Below are 23143 nucleotides of genomic sequence, written 5' to 3'. Positions count from 1 at the left end.
CTCAGCTCGCACTTCACTTCTGCACGCACATCTGGCTCTACATGGGTGCTCGCGTCCCTCGGGTCAGCAGTACCCTTTCCTTCGCTAGCAACCTCGCTAACATTACCAGCGACGCACACGCGCGGTAACTGTGCCAATTTGTTCGCAGCTGGCCTAGCTGTCTCCACAGTCATCTGTTGGCACAGCACCTCGTCGCTCTCACTACGGCCTTTAACGGCCTCTGTTGCCACTAAGGCATCGTTAGCAGCTAGCCTTTTCCCTTTTCCTATGAATCTGCAGCCAATCTCACAGGCACTACTCTTTTCGTCGGCTTCTGGCGAAAATCTGCTAGATGCTTCCTCATTCTTTCGCTCTGTACTACCTACAGAATTCTCAGACAGCCGTTGTCTCTGTGCCAATAACTGATCACAATGCTGTATCTCTTTGATCAGTGCTGCCTTCTCTCTCTCATACTTTTGCTCACGCTCAAGCTTACGTTCCTGATACTCACGTTCGCGTTCCTTCTCACGTTCGTGACGCTGACACCTAAGAGTAAGTTCTTGAAGCTCATGCTTCCGTTCATTCTCGCGTTCTTCACGCCTACTCTCACTCTTAAGTTCACGACGCTCTCGCAAACGTACACGACGCACACGCTCCCGTGGCTCCTGTATCACCTCCCAAGCAAGCTCAATGCTTTTGTCATCATTGCCACTATCGTTAATCGCTTTTATGATAGCTGGCGTTTTCATCCGTTCGTCCGCCTCAACTCCCAAATCGTCGCACACCAACAACAAGTCTAACCTCGTCAACCTTCTGAGATCCATGGCAGCTGCCCCGACAGGTGGTTAAAACTGTTTTCCTTAATTAATTTGTGCAAATACACAGTGCATAAAACTCCCGATTCCAAGAAATATCAAAATTTAACACACAACCTTTGAGTCTGGCGAATCATAAGGAAAAAAACCACGCGCTCACTTACGGTTGCAGCACCCTGCCATCCGGTTCATTCGTCCGCTGTTCCCGGTTCCTCCGGACTCCCTGGGTCGAAGGCTCGCTCCTTCTTCGCTACTCCCAGTTTCTTCGGACCTCTTTCGACGAAGGCTCTCTCTTCTTCGCTCTTCCCGGTTCCTTAGGATCTCTCTCGACGAAGGTTGTTCCGTAGCGCTGCCACCAGCTGTTGCATTCGGAGGCGATCCCACCGCTGCCACCAGATGTAGGGGTTGAAGGACGGACGTCGGGATGGAAACCCAAAACTTGGGAGGGTTTATTCTACATTATTTACAAGGAGGTGAGCGTCAAGTACCAGTTGTACTGTCATTACGGGCCGGCAGCAACTCGGACGCTGCGGCCCGCGGCAAGAAGTTCGAGAGAGGTGAATCGGGGAATCAGGGAATATCCTGGTCTCTCTGGAAGGCTTCTTATAAACCCTTCGAGCACTGGAAGTCACGTCATGTTCGACCAATGGGAGAGTCCGCTCAGATGACGCCACTTTCCGCCAATGGTAGGCGCCCGTGCGATGGTGTCATACCCGGCGAAGGCAGTCGGCGCCTGGTCCTCCTCTCTTGATCACTTGACCCTCCTGCGCTCTTGCCTCGCAGAATCGCAATCCACTTCTAAGGTGGAGAAGGAGGGGGGGGGGGCGCTCATGCTCCATTGTACGAGTGCCCACCTGCTCCCGGTGGTACGGCTCCGCAGTGGTGGCAAATGCCTTCTTCAAAGGCGAAGGGGGACGATTGAGCTCCATTGTCCGAGGCCCCCTTCTAATCCCGGCGGCGCACGACCTGGGGGCCGCAAACTCGTTTGCACTTGTCTGGTGCTCCTCTGGAATGTGCTTTCCTGCTTCTGCATTCCTCAATTAGCTGTGCTGCGATTCGAAGTGGTTTGGGGAACTCGAAGTAGCCTCAGGAAACGGCGCCATATCTAACACGGGATAGAGCTTAATGAACATCAGATATATGTTTAAAACTCATTTTCGAGTAAATAACTCGAAAATGAGTTTAACACGAACATAAGTTGGTCCCTATACATATTTAACTAGCTGAGAAAAAAAAAGTAATCCGAATATTATATAAGTCGACCTACATCTTTTTAGAAAAAAAAAGACTTTGAACATGAGACACCTTAGCATAATCTCGGCTACTATAGTCGATGCTTCAAGATATAATAAATGACACCGGGAAGCATTCCCGGAAACAATGGCAGATACATAATGCGTTTCTGAATAAGAATCCTACTAGGAATAGAATAACGAAAATTCAAGAAAAAGACTGCACACTTACAAACCCTGAAGATATTGCATGCGTATTCAGCAACTTTTTTGGTACTGTGCCTGATATCCCTGGGGGTAATGACACTCACATGCCACGCTTGACACAACAATCATTTTATCTCTTCCCAACTACACCCAGTGAAGTTCGCGCAACAATTATGAATCTTAAAAATTGAAGTCCTGGTTTAGATTCCATATGCTCGTATCATATCAAAGAAATTGTTGACAGCATATGTGAAGCTTGCAGTCATGTTGTCAATTTAATCTTTAAAACTGCCGTTTTTCCTAGTGACCTGAAAAGGTCAAAAATAATTCCTGTGCACAAAAAAGGTGACGTCACCTTACTAGCAAACTACAGGCCCATATCCACCTTGCCGTGTTTCAGTAAAGTAATAGAAAAACTATTAGCACAGCGACTATCTAATTACTTGGACAAGTTCCAATTATTAACACCAAGACAGTTTGGTTTTCGTGCTGGATATTCGACTAACCTAGCTTTAATCACCCTCACTGACAAGATCAAAGCGGAAATTGATGGGGGCAGATTCGTAGGATCTGTATTTGTCGATTACTCGAAAGCATTCGATTCCATTAATCAAAACATTCTCTTTACTAAACTAGCGCATATGACATAACAGGTCCATCTTTGGAGCTACTGCGAAGCTATTTATACGACAGACAGCAACAGGTTTGCATTTCAGGAGTGCTGTCTGACACAAAAATAATTAACACTGGCGTTCCACAGGGGTCCATACTCGGTCCCCTCTTATTTCTAATCTTGATTAATGATTTCCCAAACTGCCTAACTTCTACAGAATGTCTTTTGTACGCGGATGACACCACTATTTACGCCTCACATGACATCTTTACGCTAACTGCATGAGCTTTTAAATGGTGAACTAAATAATGTCAGTAGCTGGTGCAAAAAAAAAAATTGCTAATTAACCCTCAGAAAACAAAGTTTGTGGTTTTTAGTTCACACAGTAAACCTCGGCATAACCTTCTACCACTGTACATAGCTTCTCACCCAATATTACCATCTAAGTGCTCATTTTTAGGTGTTCAATTAGACTCCTTTCTAAAGTTTAATTTGCATGTCAGCTTCATAAAAAAGAAAGCTGCCTGTGGTATCAGGGTGCTTTTAAAGGCCAGACAGTACTTTCAAAAGCACACTCTCCTGACATTGTATTATGCCTTCATTTATAGCCATTTAAATTACTGTATCAGTTCTTGGGTACTTACATATCGCTGTCATATAGCTCTCTTGCAGCGCATCCAAAATAACGCTGTCCGTATCATCGCCTCAGCTCCTTATAACGCTCATGTTACCCCCATCTTCACTGAGTTAAGTATCCTCACAATAAATAAAATTATCTGGTACAACCACAGCATCGTTATTTACCGCCTTCTTAAAAACCCACAATTACATTATGTCATTGGCAGGAATAGTCTTGCTAATCGTAACACTACCAGGAGATCTTTACAAAATGACCTTTTACTTCCAAAATCACGAAGCAACTATGGCAAATTAATTGTTGGTTTTGCTAGTGTGAAAATGTGGAATAATTTACCTACTCACGTGAAATCCTCACCTACATTATCGTCATACCAACGTTCACTGAGAGCTTATATTAATATACCCTGTAAACTGCATCTATTCTTTGAAGTATGTTTATGTTGCTTATTATGTAATTTTTTTTTATGTTGTGATGTGTTGCCATAGGTTTAATTACTTTAACACTGTAGAAATTGTGTAATCCATTCTTTGTTTATAACCGCAACTGACGCCTTTTTTATTTATATGTTATTATGTAACTTTAGAACAAGAGGTCCCGCTGCAGTTTATAACTGTGGGACCTCTTTCTGTATAAACTTCTACTGCATATATGTACCACTAATGAATGAAGCAATAAAAACTTGAAACTTGAAACAAAAGCTGCATCCTCTCAGACGTGCCAGAGAAGTCGTCCTCGTCAGATACTTCCGAGGCATACGTCCTGGGCATCCCAAACGACATCGTCCTCGTTCCCTGAACGTTTTCTATTGTATTTAGTAATGTTATTCTTTTTCTCCCCTGAGTGTCTATAAACCACAAATAGTTGCTAATGTACCAGTGAAACCGGCCCCTTCTGCTTGAAGAACGGTGGGCGCGATGGACGGAGGAACTTCGTTATAATCTTGTACGTTTACTATCTGGTCGAGATTCTTTGGTCACGATCGAATATAGGTCAATAGCTCATTTTGCGTAAAATTTTGAAAACACGCACGCACGCACACGCGCACACACACACACACACGCACACACAGACAGAGGTCGATCCATATTGGAGTAAATACGGTAGTTAAAAGTGATAGGCCAGGTACACAGGGCAAATACGAATCATGCAATTACTCAGCAAAACTGAGACACGCATCAGGACATTCGGACAAGGCGTATATTACGCCTTCTACTCCAATTTTCCGGGCAGGAGATATGGCAAAGTGAAAGCTAATGGTCAGAGTTCGTCCACTGTGCATGCATGCTTTAGCTTAACTCACCTACCTGTTCGACGCATGGCGCAAAGTTGAAGTCATTTGCGTCATTCATGATTCGTACTCTTCAACGCCGCATTCGAAATGCGGACGAGAAGCTGCGCTTGAGCGCGAGGGATTCTGTTGCTGCCTTATCGAAAAGTGTAATGCGACACATCTTATCGGTCATTTCAGTGGCCTTCCAGCTGCGAGCTGTGAATGTGCCCGCCGACTGCACTTTCGCTTTCTCTAGACTCTACGTTTACTGGTGTGTTCACGAGAAAAAACATCATGTTAATTTGTATCTTATCTCACTAAAACGTTAAGGATGCCCTCGAAATCATAGAGTTTCTCTATGCTCGAAATGTTAAGTTTCTTTTTGTATTTCTTGTTATTGGGATCTACTTCATTTGGCTACTGTCTTGTGATTCATTATACAGATATAATATTTTACAGTAGATACCAGAATGCTCGCAGATATTTAGAAAATTCGGTTAAAGAGGGGATGTGCGCGTGCTGGAAGATTAGAACCACGATGAAGGGGCAGCGTTCCAGTGACATCAACATCACGGTGTTTTGGTTTTGGTTTTGTGACGCAGCGTGCGTGAAAAGTCCTTCGGCTGCACCCGAGTGTTTGATTGTGCACTTTTCCTTATATAACTTACCATCACAGCTGTGGTGCTTTGGCAGAGTAAAACTATGAAACGTGCCGCTTGCAGCTTGCCACGTCTGCTAGGACGAAGGCATACTTACAATTCCTTTTTAGTGACTGGTCGGTCTCTCTCGCAAGGAAACAACGGAGAGGTGCAAGACCATGGTGGTAAGTCGCAGAACGATAGTCAGGCAGCACATAACAGTTTCACACGTTGCTCTCATTATATTTGAAGCACAAAGGAAGCGTGTTGTAGTCAGCTGCACTGGCGATTTTTTTTTCTACCGTGCAGACGCACATGAACAAGGTCCCTTGTATCCCGGCCACATACCAACAACTTTGGCTCAGAAGGCTCTCATATCAGTCGGATCTGCGCTTGCCGCTTTAACGGACCCATTTAGGGATGGTAAGTGCAGATATTTTGTAATTTACTGCAAGATTACCTGCGCATCTTATAGAAGTACTTGCTGGTCCTTGCAGACATGGTGGCCGTCTTTGGAGAAATAACAGGAGCGTACGCTTTCCGGAATTTGCACAGAATTATGTCTTATGACGAGGAAGGCCGACAGATATTAAGGTAAGGTTTGCTATTATTAAGCGTTAACACTAGAGGCAGTGCGCCAACTGTTAACACGGATCTCTCGCAGAGACCGACCGAGAATCAACACTCGCACGGTGGATTTGGACTACCTTAGCCGCCTTCCTGATTACACTTTCGGCTACACATACTATCGGTTCCTGCATGACAACGTGGGTACTGGTATTCTTCTATTTGGTAGTGTTTTCAGAATAAAAACAGCTGCGGAAATACGAGAATTATGTCCCGTTGGTGCAAGCTGCTGGTTTAACCTGAGCAAGCGGTATGCGAATTAAGGATGGTGGGGCAGAATATAAAGAAAACGCAAATATTTCAATCTACGTTTCACCACGCAATCGATTAAAGTGTAAGGCGTCGAATGTTAAAGCAAAAGGAGGTCGCAGAGTCAAAGACTAAAAGAAAAAAAAAGAGATCAAAACTTTTCAGATGATAGCAATTAGGCATGTAGCTAACAGTGCATGGGCTCCGTACATGGCTCCGTACAAGGTTTAGGCGGCAGTATGGATGGATGGATGAATGAGGCTCAACCCTTTGAATCTGGCGGCGGCGGCACGCACCACCTAGCCTTGAATGGTACCATATGCATGCACACCTACGTATTTACTCCTTTACTTTTGCGTTGATATTATCCACCAATCAGATAGCCCCCGTTTAGTTATTTCTACCTGTCCAAAGTCTATTTTACCTTCACTGTCCTTAAAACCCAAAGCTTTGAATAGTTCCCTGTTACATTCAACTGCAGGGTGAAGTCGTTCACAAGAAAGTATCCAGTGTTCATCCGTTTCCTCCTCCTCTCCACACGCCCCGCACAACAAGTCTGTCTCCTGGTATCTGGCTCGGTACGTTTTAGTCCACAGTACACCTGTCCTGGCCTCAAACAACAATGAGCTTCCCTTAGAGTGCTCGTCAATATTTTGTTTGGCTATTTCTTGCTTAAATGTCTTGTGTGTCTAATGCTGATTTGGTTTGCATCTCTGTTTTCCACATAACCCTCTCTGTCTCCTCAACCTTTTTTTTGACAGATGATTTCTTACCTGTCCCCCCACTGCTGCCCAAGTATTTGCTTGACAGTTTTCTAGTTCCTCCACCTTGTGTCAACATTCCTCATGTATAAGTAACTGGAAACCTTCTTAGCCCACCTAATTTGCCCCATTTTTCTCAATCACTCCTCAAATGCTACCTTGCTACTAGCCTCTCTGCCCTCGAAAGAAGGCCATCCCAGATCCCCCTGCAGCCCAGGATTTGGTGTCTTGCCATGTGCTCCCAGAGCGAGCCTACCCACACCACATTGCCTAGTTTCCAACTGTGCTCGGGTCTCTGCTCTCATACATAGAACTGCATTAGCAAAAGTCAGGCTTGGTACCATTACCCCCTTCCACATCCCTTGTACCACCTTGTACCTATTGTAGTTCCACAGTGCCCTGCTCTTCATAATCGCTGCACTTCTGTTACCTTTAGTTATTACATATTTTTTGTACTCGGTAAGGTACTCAATTCCATTATTTATCCACACCCCAAGGTACGTGTACTTATCGACTATCTCAAGCGTGGCCTCCTGTATCCTATGCTCGCCGCAAATGTTATCATTAAAAATCATGACTGCTGATTTTTTTTTATAAACTTCAAGCCTAATCTGTCTCCTTCTGTACCACATATGTCTCTATCAATCCCTGCAGATCTTCTGTATTGTCAGCCATTTATACAATATCATCCGCATACATCAGTCCTGGTAATGACTGTTCAATCTATTTTCCTTGCTTGAAAAATGATAGGTTGAAGCTGAGTCTGCTTTGCTGTATTTTGGCCTCTAATCCTTGTAGGTACAGCATAAACATAAACAGCAATGGACACCCCTGCCTAAGCCCTCGCTGAATCATTACAGGCTCCGAAACCTGCTTTTCTCATTGTATAATCACCCGGTTACAGTTATAGATATCTTTTAAGAAATTGGTTACTCCATCTTGCACTCCTAAAGTTTCCAAAATGCCTCACAAGCCCTCTTGAAATACACTGTCATAGGCTCCCTTGATATCCAAAAAAGCCAGCCATAGGGGTCTGTGTTATTTTTCAGCTATTTCAATGCACTGTCAGGGAGAACAGATTGTCTTCTAGCCTCCTATGCAACCGGAACCCATTTTGTAGCTGTCCAAGCACCCCCTCGTTTATCTACCCATGCCTGCAGTCTGTCCTTTATGATCTGCATAACCACCCTGTAAACCACTAACGTCACATTTATAGGCTAGTAGTTATTGATGTCAACTTTGACCCCCTTTCCCTTATATATAATTCTCATCCTACTTAGCCTCCATTCGTCTGGTACTTTACCAGCCATTAACATTTTGCTCACCACCTCCCTTAACACTTTCTTAGATTTCGTGCCCAATTTCTTTATTAGCATAATTGGAATACCATCCAGGCCTGCCAATGTGCTACTTGGTATTCTCTTCGCGGCCCTTTCCCTCTCTTTGTCCAAGCAAAAGCAATGGATTAGCCATGCTGTCCCTCTTCAACATACTGCATGTAACATTTCTCTGTTCTGTAAATTTTTCAGTCATCGTGGTTCCTATATGCTCCATTGCCTCCTCTCCTTACCTTGAGCTGTTACTATATACCTCTGCTCTAGGCTTGTCCTATTACCAAAGGAGTTCAGATGTTGTCAGGATTTCCTAGCTGCCTGTTTATCTTTTTTATTGCTTACTTCTGATAGCCATTGGGACCCTTTTGTCTTGATTTTATTGTTGATCAAATAGGATGCTTCCCCTCTGTACTTTATGTAGTTTTCCCATTTTTTCTCTACTTCTGCTTCAGGTTCTCCCTTACTTTTGGAACACCTGTGTTCCCTGGAGGCTTCCTGATGTTTCTTTATAGCCTTCTTAACCTTAGCACTGACCAGTGCCACTAGTGGCAGCTGTGCTCAGGAAGGTGTCCTACCCTACCTGTGGCATGCTTAATCAACATGGCTTTCATCCAGAGTTGCTGTGGGCTGTCTCAATACGAGCAATGTGACATGCAACGTTTCTACGTGCTTGTTGAGGAATGAGGCAGTGTATGTTTCATTCACCTTTCTGCGCTTTTGAAAGTGGATAATTTGTCTTTGAAAGGTGGCATTGCAGGAGTACATTTTGGTAAAACCAGGCACACAGACACAATCAAGGTATATACATGAGAATGTAAATGACATTAGATGTGATTCAGTAGAGATTAGAACAATGAAATTAAGGATCTAGTAAGAGGACACACATTGGCACTGACTGAGCGCTGATCTACATACGTATCAGACTTATAAAGGCACTAAATGTCGGCTCTACTAAAGAGAAACCACAGCACGGAAATGAATGTGAATTTTCAGAGTCACATTATACCCGTGCCACACGGGCACAGAAAATGGCATTCACTAGTTAAGGCCTTAAGTTCCTGAATGACATTTTTTTCGGCGGAGCTGCCACACGTCCAAATTTAATGGCATTTGACCCAATACCTGCCATGGTTGCTCAGTGGCTATGGTGTTGGGCTGCTGAGCACGAGATCGCGGGATCGAATCCCGGCCACGGTGGCCGCATTTCGATGGGGGCGAAATGCGAAAATGCCTGTTTACTTAGATGTAGATGCACACTAAAGAACTCCATGTGGTCGAAATTTCCGGAGTCCTCCACTACGACGTGCCTCATAATCAGATAGTGGTTTTGGCATGTAAAACCCCACAATTTAATTTTTTTAAATTAACGTCTGACCCAGTGATGTCGATAGCGTCTTCTGAAGTAAGCACTTTCAGGGTAATAATACAAAGATAAACAGGCATTTACAAGTTTAGCCTGCCTTGAAGGCTGGTGAAATGTAGAAATAAGCATACTATGGTGCCGCTTTAGTTTGTCTTTTACAACGTTGCAACCGCTGAAGCACGATGGTGATGGCGATAAAATCGTCCTTGTTGTATGCTTGTTTCCAACATTTAATATGACTGTGATTGCACCAGCATCTATTCTAATGTAGTTTTTTTTTTGCATTGTATAAAAACTGCCGCACTTGTTTGTGTGTGCTGTATGGCTTAAACACCTGAAAATTTGTTTCCAGCTAAATAGGATGTTGTTTCAAATTATTTAAGTAAACCGCACTGAGCAAGCTATGGCGTCGTGAATACGCATTTCTCAGTCGAATGAGCTTGGGCGAACACCTTCTTCGTTGTAGGTGTAGCCTATTGTTGATGATTTCCTTGGCAATGTTATTCGCTTGCAAACCCTTTGCTTTGCTACAGCTTTAGGGCACAATGGAAATTTGCTCACTTAGATGGTTTGACCTGCTCTGAAGGCGAGAGTTAGGTGCACTGGGGATTCTAATGCATGGTTGCTCTCCACATATGTACAGTCTACTGCAAAAGTTTAAGGACCAGAGTTGCCACTAAATTTCTTTTTTCTTCTCAGCCTAGGCATAAAGGCTGAAATCAAGTGTACTGTCTCACCAACATGCTTGAGGTGGAAACTAAAATATCAAGCACAAACAGCAATGACAGCCACTGCACGCCAAGTGCATGCGGGGACAGCGCATTACTTTATCTGCCTTGTGATTCTACAAGCACTTTAACTTTTGTCTTAATCCCTTCCTAAAGTTGCTCACACTATAAATTTTTGCTATGCAGGTTAGCTGAATGTTGCACTGCATTCATATAGTCTTCGTGCATTATCCATGCTTCCAACACCCTTCAGGAAGCCTTTCGCTTACGTGATTGCTTACTTGTCGCAGTGTAGCAGGTCACACAACACACTTTCCAGGTAAAATTTTTGCCCATGCCTGCCTTTGAACTTTCTTCTGTACACATTGCCAATTTGCATATAATTAGATGCTTCAATTGCATTAATGCTTATAGTTTTTAGCAAGCAGGCACTAGGAACAAATTCGTCGTGAATGGGAATTGCACAGTTTTGTTAACGGCCTGCCAATAATTTATGCACAGGTCAATTAATGATAATTTTTCATCCGTTCAGCTCATTGTTTCAACCAATACTTCAGCTGCGGAAGCAAGAAATCGCTGTGGTTGTGGTATGGTGTGAGCATAAAAATGAAACCTATGGTTCTAAAGAATAAAGTGAGCTGCTATGTGATCTCACAGAATTAAAACGGCATGTTATGCTGACTTGTGTGCATAGCAGTATCACGCTTAGGATAAAGACATATTTTGCCTCACAAAATACCTTGAGGTTGCACACCATGGTTGGGAGGGGGGGGTTATATTCTTTAGGTGTCGATCTAGTCAACAGTTCTATTTCACCTGCTGCTCAAGTTCTGAATGGCTGGGCTTGGGTACGCGTCAAAAGGAGACCGGCGCCCCCAGCCAATTAGCATTTCAGCAGCAGATGAAATGGACATGTCCACTAGGTGGACTCTTATGGAATACCTCCCCCACCCCCCCCACCCCAGCCCTTGGCTTACAGAACCATGTTTTGTTTTGATGCAAGGACATCAAATGGCCCATTGAGCAAAAAAAAAAAAAAAGCCGATGGTTGCAGCAGCAAAAACGGCAGCTAAATTCCCATTGGCTGCGACGCTATGTCACCTGCACACCTTGACGGAGCAGAGCGGGTTAAACAGAACACCTGTTACCACGATAACACACCAGGTGTTGTGTAAGGGGAGAAGGCATTGCCATGACGCCACTTCACCAGCTTGCCTCGATGGGGCAGATACGTTGTCGCATCTCCACAGGGTGAGACGGGTTGTCGGCAGCAAGACATTTGTGTGACGCGCAGTCTTCTTGTGCTCATTGGCCGGCGTGTGGGCTGTATCTTTCTCTCACCCCCACTCGGCTTACCTGCTGCCTGCGCCTGCTGGTCTTGGTGGCCACTGCTGCTTCCTCGGTCTCTCGTAACGCAGCATGTTGGTGGCATGCGGCGCCTGTGATTTCTCAGCAATATTGTCTGAATCATTTCAATTTACAGCCAACATACTAACATAGAAACTGTACAAAAAGATTACCTGCACCATTTGCAAAACTTGATAACAGCCCGCAGCAAAATTCAAAAACATTACTTGCAGTGCAAAAATCAAAGGACTGCTCAGTGGCGTTCAATTGGACATTAATGCTTGCGCATTCACAACTTATAAGTGCTTAGGTGTCCTCGGATTTTTTTGATTGGTGCACATAGTAAGGTGCTCTGCATGGCTGTGTTGGCCTAAATTCTTAAGAATGGCCTCCAAGCACTATCAGATTCATAGGAAGCCAAATTTACAAGTACTGGCAGGAAACATGCAGTGTTTGATGGCAGAAAGTTTTTGTATTGGTGGCAGACCGAAAAGAATGCCTCTTTCTTACTGATATACTTAATCCTGTGCTTACTGCACTATTTTTTCAGATTGCTTGTTTCCTTTATGTTTTTTTAAATCAATTGTACACCAACTACATTTAGACTCGCCTGCCAATGTCATACCAATAGGAGGCCCCAGACAGTTTTCAGTTTGGGACCTCCCCCTGTAACATATATAGTAAGACACTTGTGTCGAGGTGTCGAGACACTTGTGTCGAGGTAGTAAGACACTTGTATTGAGGTGATAATAAACTTCAAACTTCGAACCAGCCTGCAACATCTTGGTACGTGCGCATTCCTTTGCCCTAGCTCACCATATTTGTGAGGGCTCATGTTCTGCCCGACCATGTCACTATTCTCTTCCCTAAAAGAGAAAAAAGAAAAAAAAAAGTGTTTTGAAATTGCACTGTGCCTCACAAAGTGACATGTTTGCGTTCCTTTGCATGAGGCAAATGGGAGCCCACCTTCCCAGTGTTTCGGCAGATGGTGTATGAGTCGCTGGCAAACTCCACTGTACAAAACCTATAATTACAACTGACATGCACCTCAGTAAACACAAATTTGAACATACGATAAGAAACTACATGATATAATAAGTGTGAATAAAAAAAGCAATGATGTATTCAACAAATATGAGTATACTTATTTTAAGTATACTTGGTGGAACCTACAATATCTATAATAAAACAGGTGCCAGTTAAATTATCATAGTTCAGGCTTTCATAGAAGTTTTCAGGACGCAAGGCAAGTGGGTGTATTGTGTAGAAACTGACTGCTCTGCTCTAGAGCTTTTCATTCATAAACTTACAGGAATCCCCAACAAAATGTTCAGGTTTTCGAACCAATATATTGCAGATACATTAGACATAATGTTGCTAAAGATAATGGTTTAGAAGGGTTTGGGTGTGACCTAGTTGGTACGGGTCATTCATATTAAGCAGCGACAAAAAACACACGGACAAGGAAGCGCGCAGAACCCAGCACTGATTCTGTGCTCTTCCTTGTCTGTGTGTTTTTTGATGCTGTTTAAAACGGAAGGTCATGGTACTTATTTACATGTATTTTTTTTGTTTTTAGATGGGTTGAACTAAGTATAAATGGATAGGGTCTGTCACCTTATTAAGATGCAGATAATCTGACTGGAGCAAGTCGTAATAAAGTGACAAAAAGATTTTGAAATTAAAGTAAGGCCTAGTATTTTAAGCAAATGCTGCTGGCCATGTAAGACAACATGCAAGTTCAACTGCAGGTGTCTGTCTGCTTCAGTGCCAAAGAATATGGCACTGTCATTTGTGTCAATATTGCTGTATAAATGGATTGGGAGTACTTTGAGGGCTAGAAATTATAACAGAGCCAGGTTTATTCATGTGAATATTAATCTGTTATTCTCACACCTTTCATCAATATTGACTAGATCCTCATTACAGTTAGACAGCAATTAAGTCCTAGCATTTATCCTTAATCAGAATGTTAATGTCATGAATGTAAACTGTACAGTGTAAATTAGACACTGCAGATAATTTATGTGAAAAAAAATTGTGTTCATTTTATAGAGTAGCAAATTGAGTGCATGGTTCAGACCTTTGCTGGGGCATAGGTCCTGCTGCTGACATATTTTTTTTATATGCATGCTTTGCACTTTTCCGAGTACAACTTATTTCTAAGACTACACAATAAGGAACAGGCACACAGAAAACAATTGCAAATGCACAAAGAGTGTAGCTCCTGACCGTGGGTGAAAAGGATGAAATCCTTCAGTGGTGTCACTAGGCTTCCCAGCACTGGGACTTACTGTTCGGTGTGCCCCTCACCCGCTCCCCTCTTTTCTTTCTCTTGCCACACCCTCCTATTTCTTAATGCAGATTTTGTAATTTGGGATTTATTTCTGTACGAAATAAAAAGGGCAATATGGTAGCACTTTGACATGTCAAATTTTATAAGCGTTCTGGAAATTGTGCCGCTCGACACTCAAACTCTGAGCCCACAGTTAGCAGCTAAAATGTTATATGTTAAAATGACATAAAGTAAACAATGCCCTGCATGATACAAACAGTTACTTTTCATAAATGATCAGGGAAAAAAGAAAAATATTGAGCAAACACTTTAAATGGACCTTAGTACATCTCGGGTGTATTTAATGTATAAAGAACAAAATTAAGCTGACATGAAAACATATTGATTCCTACTCTTTTACGTTCAACTAAAAAAGTGTTAAAAAAAGTGTTCAACTAAAAAACTGCAGCACAGCACATTTTTGCTGTTACAAGTGTGCACAGATCCATTTTCATAACATCTTGCCTCTTTGAAAATTATTACACTTGAACCTGTTTTAATCGTTGTCTGCCAATGCAGTGCTGATGAATGTCGGAACCATGCAGATTGCTACAAAAGCACCATGCAGATTGCTACAAAAGCAAAACATTACATTTCACTAAAATAAGATAAACAAGATGCTGTAACTGTATTTACATCGCCCCTGGCAGACGTGTGTCTGAATGGGGGCAGCCTCATTCAGACGTGTGTGTCTGAATGAAGCTGTCTTGACTCAGGCAGGATGCTTGGCCACACGTCAAGTTTGAAACAATCTAACATAAGATTAATCTTAACAGTGCTATTCTGCATTTATTCTTGTCGCATATCCACCAAGGTATTGCTCCATGTTTAAAAATAATGCATAGCAGCATGTGAATATGCACAGAGTAAGCTGCACAGATCGTGCATATGATTGCCTTGTGTTCTGTATTGTCTATGGCAGAGATGAGCTTGGTAGTTGCTTGCTTTTTATTTCTCAGTGGAATTTTTTTCCCTTGCAGAATGTGACACCCGACTCTAGGCTTCCTGTGCAGTTTGTTGATGATGCCGAGTTGGCTTATGTAGCTCAGAGGTATCGCGAGGTGCATGATCTGATCCATGCAATCCTTGAAATGCCAATCCACATGCTGGGTGAAGTGACTGTCAAATGGGTTGAAGCTATCCACACTAAGCTGCCCATGTGCTCAACTGGTGGACTTTTTGGAGCAATGCGTCTGAAGCCAAAGTAATGCAATGTTTAGTGCTCTCTTCATTTGTACTCTTTCAATTTTTTCAAGCCTGTTTCAATGACATATCCTTGGCTGATATAATGCAGTGAGTCGTTTATTATTCACTATTCATGAACAGTGGATCCTGGTAATATAGTCAGAGTGTCACTTGGACCGCTGACAAATCTGTCTTTTCCCAGCAAATAAGACAGGCACAACTGAATGAACAAATACAGCTCTGTGTGTGCCCATTCTGTTGTCCATGCCTAATACACTGAGAAAACAGATTTGCAGCACCAACTAGCCCAACACTGAACCACTGATGAAGCACGAAAAAGGAATTGAATCTTCGTGTTGATTTCACCCTTAAGCATTGATCAAAAAGGTTGCATTACGCCTCTGTGCTCTGCATGCTGCTTGCATAAAGTTGTTTAACATGTATAATGTGTACTCTAGTGATGAAAACTGCAGAGGCTTTTGTTGGCTTACTTTGGGATACTTTAGGTACTGACCTGTTCTCTCTGGTAAATTTACACCATGCCCAACACCTGTTATGTTCATGGCATGCTTTCTTGAGTGCATTTTCTCTGATGGCATGAGGCACTGTTGCACATTTGATTTCCTTTGTGCATTTCACACAACAACACAGAACTACATTCCTGAAAAGTATTAACAGTACCACTTAGTTACTGATGTTGCAAACAGCTTGTGCAAAATATATTTCGAGTGTGTGTAGACTGAAATTTAGGTATTAGTAGAACGAAGGAAAAGGTGATTTGTTTAACAAAACGTGGTGCGATTTGCCATTGCACTTTAGGAATACCTATGAATACCTATGCTATGAGTGGAGGTGGGGTAAGGAAAAAAAAAAGAAAGCAGAAAAGAAAGATGTGCGAGAAACTTTGGCTACTTTTGAAGTTCCCGCACCAGCATCCTGTGGCGTCAAGAATTTTGAATGTATGCTTAGGACTAGTTATCCTAATTGTCCTGGTATTCTCATTTTCTCAAATGGCATTCTCATTTGCAGGAGTCAAAGACAGAGCCTAGCAGGTTTTCAAGAACTTATTCTTTGTAGGGATGCGAGAATTATGCAAAAATACTTTGAAATTCATGATGTTACATTGAAAACCCAGTGCTCTAGCTTGTGTGTAAAACTTAAAATATGTATTGAAGTTTGGCCGTATTTGTTTCTGCCAAATAAATGCAAATGCAATTTTGAAAGTAAAGCTTGCTGGTTTAAGCTAATTTAATGTTGCTTGTTAATTTTCCTTTAATTTAGCTCTGGTATCTGTGGCAGTTGAGTTGCTGTTTTCTAGCTGTTCTTGCAGCCTTATGTTTTGAGCATATGTGAGGCTCATTAGGCAATATGTGAAATTCTGCAAGTGCACTTACCCACACATCTTGTTTGACTTGCGCATTATGGCAGACGTTGCCATAGAAGTGGAAATAAAGTAAGAGCGCTCAAGCTGGCACCACTATGTTTGACACCATCTTTTCCACACTACATCCTCACTGCTTGCAAATCTACCCTCAGTTAAATGGTGCCATGAGCAGGAGGCCAGCTGTCCTGTGTGGGGCAACTAAATTACGTGAAAAAGCATTCTTTCAGACCTTTGTGTGTCCACCAAGCATTTTCTTTTTTCCCATGACAAGAGCATGTGATTAAAGTTAGCTAGCTTTGTAGCAATGCTTCTTTGTATAGCTATTCTATAACAATTTCACTACTCCTAAGAGGAAGCTTTAGCTTGGGCCGAACTCCGATGCAGCCTATTGAAATACATATAAAATGCAGAAATGCTTTTCTAAAATAATCCCTGGACTGATATTAATGGAATTTGTTGCATTTTAAAGATAAAGGTAAATTCCAGTGACTGTTGGAAGCGGAATTTCAATTTAGGGCCTGAATTTTGTTAAAAAGAATTTTCAAAAATCCTAAAGTTAAAAAGATAAATAAAAACATGAAGTTTACAAATTAATAGCTGTGCACCAAGAACAGATATCGTGGTTCTGTAAATGGCATTCATGTATATTATCAAAGCGGACAAATTCAATATGTCAATTTATATCTTACATGAATCCGTTACGTTGTGTACAAGGGTTCTGCAAAGGCTGTATTTCCATATTACTAAATTTTTTGAGATTCATGTGTAAAATATCAATTTTGTCCGCTTTAGATGTACTATTAGATTCAATTCACATAATTCTGATGTTATTTTTCATTGCTGAGTTAGAGTTGTAAATTTGAAAAATTTTGTTTTCTGAAAATTAGCAATTTTTGCCAATATTTAATAAAATATTGACGACATAAATCAAAACTTCAAAACCAATAGTCACTAGATTTTAAGTTTTTCTTTTAGATGCGACAAACCTCGTCAAATTTGGCACAGTGGTTGGCGAGAAAAACTAATTCTCCGTACATGTAATTAGATAGGAGCACCGAGCTAAAGCTTCCTTGTAAGAGTGTCTGTAGCTACCAGGTGTGCCTCTTGGGCGTTTACAATTCCTTTAGCTTAAAGTAATACTGTTTTATCTTCATTTTGTAATGGCAGAAAGACTTGTTTCTGTTGATTTTGTTATTCTTGAAATAGATTCCTGAATGTCACTGTGGAAGAGACAAGAGTGCTGCAGCATTTGTTATTCTTTTTCTGTTGAAGATCTGTGCAAATAATTGCTGGCATGATTGTGGTATTGCATTTCTGTGTTTTTCCATGGTGACTGTTTGGTGCATGTGTCGTTATTGTCAGTAATTTTCATATGGTGTCTTAAAGTTGAGGTTTAAGTAATTAACCTCCTCCGTGCTTTGGACAAAGCTGGGTTCGTCCACGCATTTCTGGTGAAAACGGCCAAGAATGAGCTCAGCTCGTCAGCGATATTTTGCATTTTCTAACAACACCACGGACGAGCTTAGTTTTGTCTCGGTGCTTAGCCGTGCCTTTGGTGGATGGCAGCACGCAATCCATGGGACAGCGCAAGCAGAAGCAGATTTAGTCTTTTTTAGACGGTAAAAAAAAAAAAAGTCGGCAACTGAGGTTTTTAAAAATAATTTGGCCATCTTTGTTTGGCATTTGACACAGAAGTGGTTAATAAACAAATGTGCAAAACAGTTTGATGACATGCAGTAGTACTCAGTGTGCAACTGTGCTTATAACAACATTGCATATTTACTCTACTGTGTGGTAATTTGTTCTTTTTTTTTCTTAAGAATTTGTGTTATAACATTATCAGCAGCTACTTGTCATGGATATTTCTGACATTCCAGAAGCTGATTTAGTAAAATGTCTTTTCTACTTTATTAGACAACGCCGAGACTACATCAACGTTCATCTGCCTTGGGCCCTGCGTGTAGGATTCAGTGCTAAGAACCTCATGTGTGTCTACTATGAGAAGCATTGGGAGGAACCCCTTCTCGAGTTGCAGCAAAAATTGCAGATTGAGCCCTTTCCACGGCACACTCTTCATCAGACTGGTGGAGGTAATGCAGTGCAACAGAGTCTAGCACTCAGAAGGTGCTCTTAGAAATGGTTTGCTGTAATCCAGTGACATCTGCTGTCAATGATAAAGCATATTTTGTTGGTGCTTGTAGTCTGGTTAATGAAATTCTATTGTGGGATGTTTGGTTGCGGTGAAGAAAATGAATTCAATTCCCAGAATTTGATTTTACAAAGTTGTTTGACACTTTTACGCAAGGGTTGTGGAGAATACATCCGTTATATTAAGGCAGGCTAAAGAAGTTTAAATAAATATTGCCTCTGTCTGTGCACTACCACCATAAACAACAATGTAACTATTGTCATCATTATATCTAGGAGAAATTTTAACAGCAGAATGCGTAAATAAAGCTGCAATGATTGTTCAACACACTAGATGCCATAAAAGACATGTTGTGTTTAAGAAATCATATCTAGGAGAAATTTTAACAGCAGAATGCGTAAATAAAGCTGCAATGATTGGTCAACACACTAGATGCCATAAAAGACATGTTGTGTTTAAGAATCATAGAAGGAAAGAAGCTGTTAGCTTATTGTTTCCAAAGTCACTTGCAGTGATGATGTTTTTCAAAAGCAAACTCGTACAGCTTTCGTACAGCAAACTCGTACAGATTTTAGAACGCAAACATTTCTTTGCATGCTGAAGACAGCCTAAATTTATTCAAAGCTTTTCACTGTGGAACAACTCATGGGTTCATCATTATGTGTATCAGAATGCTAGATGTAGTTTGCGACTGTGCAATTCCACAGGTATATTTTCTGTAGACAATAATATATATTTCATATATTTCAGTGCTTAGGAATTTTTGGGAGTAATTAGTGTATTGAAGATTTACATTCTTTCATATCTCTTGCAATTCCCATGAGGCATTCTGGTGTGACAGTTGAAAGTTAACCTCGTAGTCCTGCTGGTCTTTCAACAGTAACATGCCTTGCTGTGCTTCTGCAAGTTATTTGCACATCATTGTTTAGTTTTGATTATTTGTGTTTGGAAATTTCACATATGTTTACAAAATTGAACTGATCTGTCATGTTTTCAAAGTAAAATGTTTTTGCAAAGTGTTTATTGAACACGCCCTTTTCATAGCAAAAAAATATAGTACACTTAGCAAACTTAATTTTCTGGACCGATCATTAGCATGAAATAGAAACTTTGAATGAAAAGGTGACAGCTTCAAAAGGAGTGTGTTCTTTAACACAAACATAAGTCGGCTCATTCCATTCTAAACATGCCAGACATTTTGATTTCTTTCTAAAAAACATGGTTGATCATTACAGTCCTCCCAAGTTATTTTTGAACAGTCAAGCTTTTTTTTTTCCACTTCCTAGCCTCAACTTGAATATTACAAAAGTCACCAAAGGTGATTTGTAAAAAATAAAATTGGCCAAAAATTAGCATTGCCACAAAGCTTTTGCGACTAAAAGCTAAAGCAGTGTAGTTTCATTGCAGGTGCTTCAACAATCATTACTTTCAATAATTTTTCCCATTTTTCAGGTAGTTAAAATTACAGAAACATGGCCGAATTTTCAAAAGATCTACACATGCCTTCATCAGAGCCAATGCCACTTCATCTTCTGTTGAACAGAAAAAGTATTGGCTGATTATTGAAAAATTAGTGTAATATGTAATAACATTGCTCTTATCATTCATTACCTCTTTGGCCTGCTGTTCATTTAGCTTTGAGCCAACTCAGGTTTGTGGTGAGGTAACAAGTGCGTTGCCTAGTAAAATGGCAGCAAAACAATGGTGTTTGTGGCATTGACCACGAAGATATGTGATAAGAGACAGAAATAATGTTGTGAATATCTGGGATTTTGAATACAAGCCACATACCTCCATTTTCAACTGACATTCACTTTTGATAATTTCATATTCAGTTAGATCTGAATATACAACATTACTAAGATTATTGGAATGTGGTTGCCGTGAAAAGACCCTCTCTGTGGCGATTGTATTCTAGGTACCCAGTGTTCAAGGCCAACTGTGAAGAAATTTTGGCTCGTGTAAAAGGCCTACTTTATATAGTGTAGATATAGTGCAGCTTCTGTGCAAAATTTTGAGTTTGAAATACAAGTGGATGCATCATGAAAAGCTCACAGAAGTAAATGTTTTCAATACCAAAACTGGAAAAAATGATGGCTTAACCGTTGGCCTGAAGTGACACACGACTCTGAATGCACGTCTCCTTGGCATGACCTCCAAGATTAGGCGCTGTCCATGGCTGCTCATGGGTGTCCACGGCTCTTTGATAAATTGCACAAGCGACATTCTTGTTCATGTGTTGTCTGCTTTGGTGTTAAGTAAAAGCTGCTAATAAGAAAATATGACAATTACCTGCTCTGGTAGCTTTGCCAAAATTGCTTCAGTAGTATATAGTATTACTCATTTATAACCAATTTAGCCACACTCAGATTTTTATAGTTGGCCTTTAAGCCAGCTTGGCCAGATGACTGATTCAAGCTGTCTATTCTCTAGTACTCTCTAGAACTAGTACTAGGCCTGCATATGGTGCAGTTCATCTATTTTGTTCTTTGTTGCAACGACCTTAAGCCAAGCACACTGCATTTTTTGGGGGCTGCTTCTTTGTTTATTCTCCTGATTGATGTAAAGTTTTCTTCTGGCAGAAGGATCACCATGTTTGCATCTCTTAAAGGATGTACTATCGAGTTGTATTAATGATCAGTTACATTTTTGAATAGTACGAGGTCACTTTTATTCTAATACTTGTACTCATACTTGTACTTGTAACCAACCTTAATTTCTATATGCATTTTATCACATAGCTTTCCTTGTCATGACCACACAAATCCTTTGATTGTGTTCAGTTTGTGCCCATATGTAATCAACTAGTTTAATAGGCTAGCATACAACAGCATGTAGTGCTGAGGGACAAGTTGTTTCTCTTTTGCCATACTTGCATTTCTGTGTTTTTTCAACAGAGTATTCTGTTTAATATTTTAAGTTTGTATTTTATAAGTAATGGTATTCTATGATAAATTTTTACTATTCACAAACCAATATTTATTAGCTTTCTGCATGTTGGGCTGGATTCTGAAGGTGGTTGTACCCAGTTCTTCAGATGCTCGAAAAACGGCTCTGCACACTGTTGTTATTGCAATAGGTGCCGTACAAGTTCTCATTTGTTTGCTGGGAATTAACTGTAACCACATGAAACACTCTTCTTGAACAATGGGTGGCAGCTTATCATGTATTACTTCACAAACATCTTTATTCTTTGCAGAAAATAAGAAACGGTCTTGAAGAAGGTGTGGTTGAGGAAGATGTGAACTAAACATACCATTGTATGAACACAACAACAACGCCAAAAAGGACTCTTCTGCCTTTCCATGTCCCTGTCCAGAGCACGCCTTGAAGAATAAATGCACTGGTAGTGCACATTAATGTTTCAGTATGTCACCACAATAAGAAAGCTGACTTGTCGTCTCCACGTCAAGATGCTGTTGATATTGTGTGTTAAAATCTGATATTAAAATTCACAACTCATTATTTTTGCAATGATCTTTGCCTGTTGGACTGCTACACTAGCATTAATTTTCCTAACTTCCTCTTCTCACCGTCGGAGTTTCATACTAGAATGGGCATTACAGATGTATGCTATTTGTTGTATTTCAGAATCATACTACTTGGAAATTGCATGTATCATCTGTTGCAAAAATGCCGAGTACAAAGGGCCTATGCCCAGGCTGGACATTAAACCATGTGGCAGTTTTGCAGTCAGCATTGGAATGGCCTAATGGTATTTGCATTTACAGGCTTCTTTAATCTGTACCATACTGTAAGGGCCCATGCACCCAAAAAGTAGGTCAGTGCTAGCGAACATAGCACTGTCGTCTGGTGTTACATGCAGTTCACTGGCGCGCATTTGATCTGGGAGTTTTTAAAACATATAGTACATAAAGAATCGGCTTAGACTTTGTTTAGGCGAGAGCTTTAGTTTGGGCCTAGGTGAAGCCGATTGTAAAAATGGACGCGCGTGTGGCCCATGCTTTGTGGGCTCTTCAGATGCTGGAGTCTGCATAGGCGATGTCGCTGTCGATGCATTGAGCAGGGCGCTAAGTGCGCAGAAGGTGCCTATATACAGAGTACGGGGACCCCTTAGCTGTATTGTTGTTGTATTGGGAGCCAGAATAGCTAGATTCTCTTTTGCGCTGGCAACTGACGTGTCAGAGGGGCGTGCACATGCTTGTCACTTGTTTTTTGGCACTGGCCCCTTGTTGTGTAACCAGCATCATTAAGCAATTTTTTCACCTTTTTGATTGGTCTACTGCCACTCATATATTGTGGAGCTCACAGGATAACATGCCAAAA

General features: G+C 41.3%; 2 protein-coding genes across 3 annotated transcripts in view; one reads left to right on the top strand and one right to left on the bottom strand.

The window, feature by feature from the left end:
- The window catches only part of LOC139047580 (phytanoyl-CoA dioxygenase domain-containing protein 1-like), a 32230-nt gene extending 27216 nt beyond the window's left edge, over positions 1-5014 (bottom strand). Inside the window, exon 1 of one of the 2 annotated variants that reach the window (XM_070521437.1) lies at positions 4787-5014. Coding sequence is in view for 1 of the 2 variants with exons in the window: in XM_070521435.1 (XP_070377536.1) it covers positions 4791-4835 (45 nt within the window). In the remaining variant the exon portion in view is untranslated. The remainder of the gene's footprint in view (positions 1-4786) is intronic. The other variant, XM_070521435.1, reaches the window with a different exon arrangement.
- A 318-nt stretch (positions 5015-5332) lies between these two features.
- Positions 5333-22333, top strand: Coq4 (Coenzyme Q4). Its single transcript, XM_070521428.1, has 7 exons — positions 5333-5579; positions 5704-5817; positions 5892-5988; positions 6059-6161; positions 15119-15342; positions 18622-18797; positions 22056-22333. The coding sequence occupies exons 1-7, from the start codon at positions 5459-5461 to the stop codon at positions 22073-22075; spliced, it is 855 nt and encodes a 284-aa protein (XP_070377529.1). The 5' UTR covers positions 5333-5458; the 3' UTR covers positions 22076-22333.
- The last annotated feature ends 810 nt before the right edge of the window (positions 22334-23143 follow it).

The sequence above is a fragment of the Dermacentor albipictus genome, chromosome 1 (assembly GCF_038994185.2).
Source record: "Dermacentor albipictus isolate Rhodes 1998 colony chromosome 1, USDA_Dalb.pri_finalv2, whole genome shotgun sequence".
Taxonomy (NCBI): domain Eukaryota; kingdom Metazoa; phylum Arthropoda; class Arachnida; order Ixodida; family Ixodidae; genus Dermacentor; species Dermacentor albipictus.
Note: the sequence above shows the minus strand (reverse complement) of the source record. Positions and strands in the feature narration are given on the sequence as shown.

Excerpts from the sequence above, each read along its gene's own strand:
- Coq4 (XM_070521428.1), top strand. The coding sequence starts at position 5,459 with ATGAAACGTGCCGCTTGCAGCTTGCCACGTCTGCTAGGACGAAGGCAT. Across the intron at positions 5,580-5,703 it reads AGAGGTGCAAGACCATGGTG|ACGCACATGAACAAGGTCCC; the intron begins GTAAGTCGCAGA and ends TCTACCGTGCAG. Across the intron at positions 6,162-15,118 it reads ATCGGTTCCTGCATGACAAC|AATGTGACACCCGACTCTAG; the intron begins GTGGGTACTGGT and ends TTTCCCTTGCAG.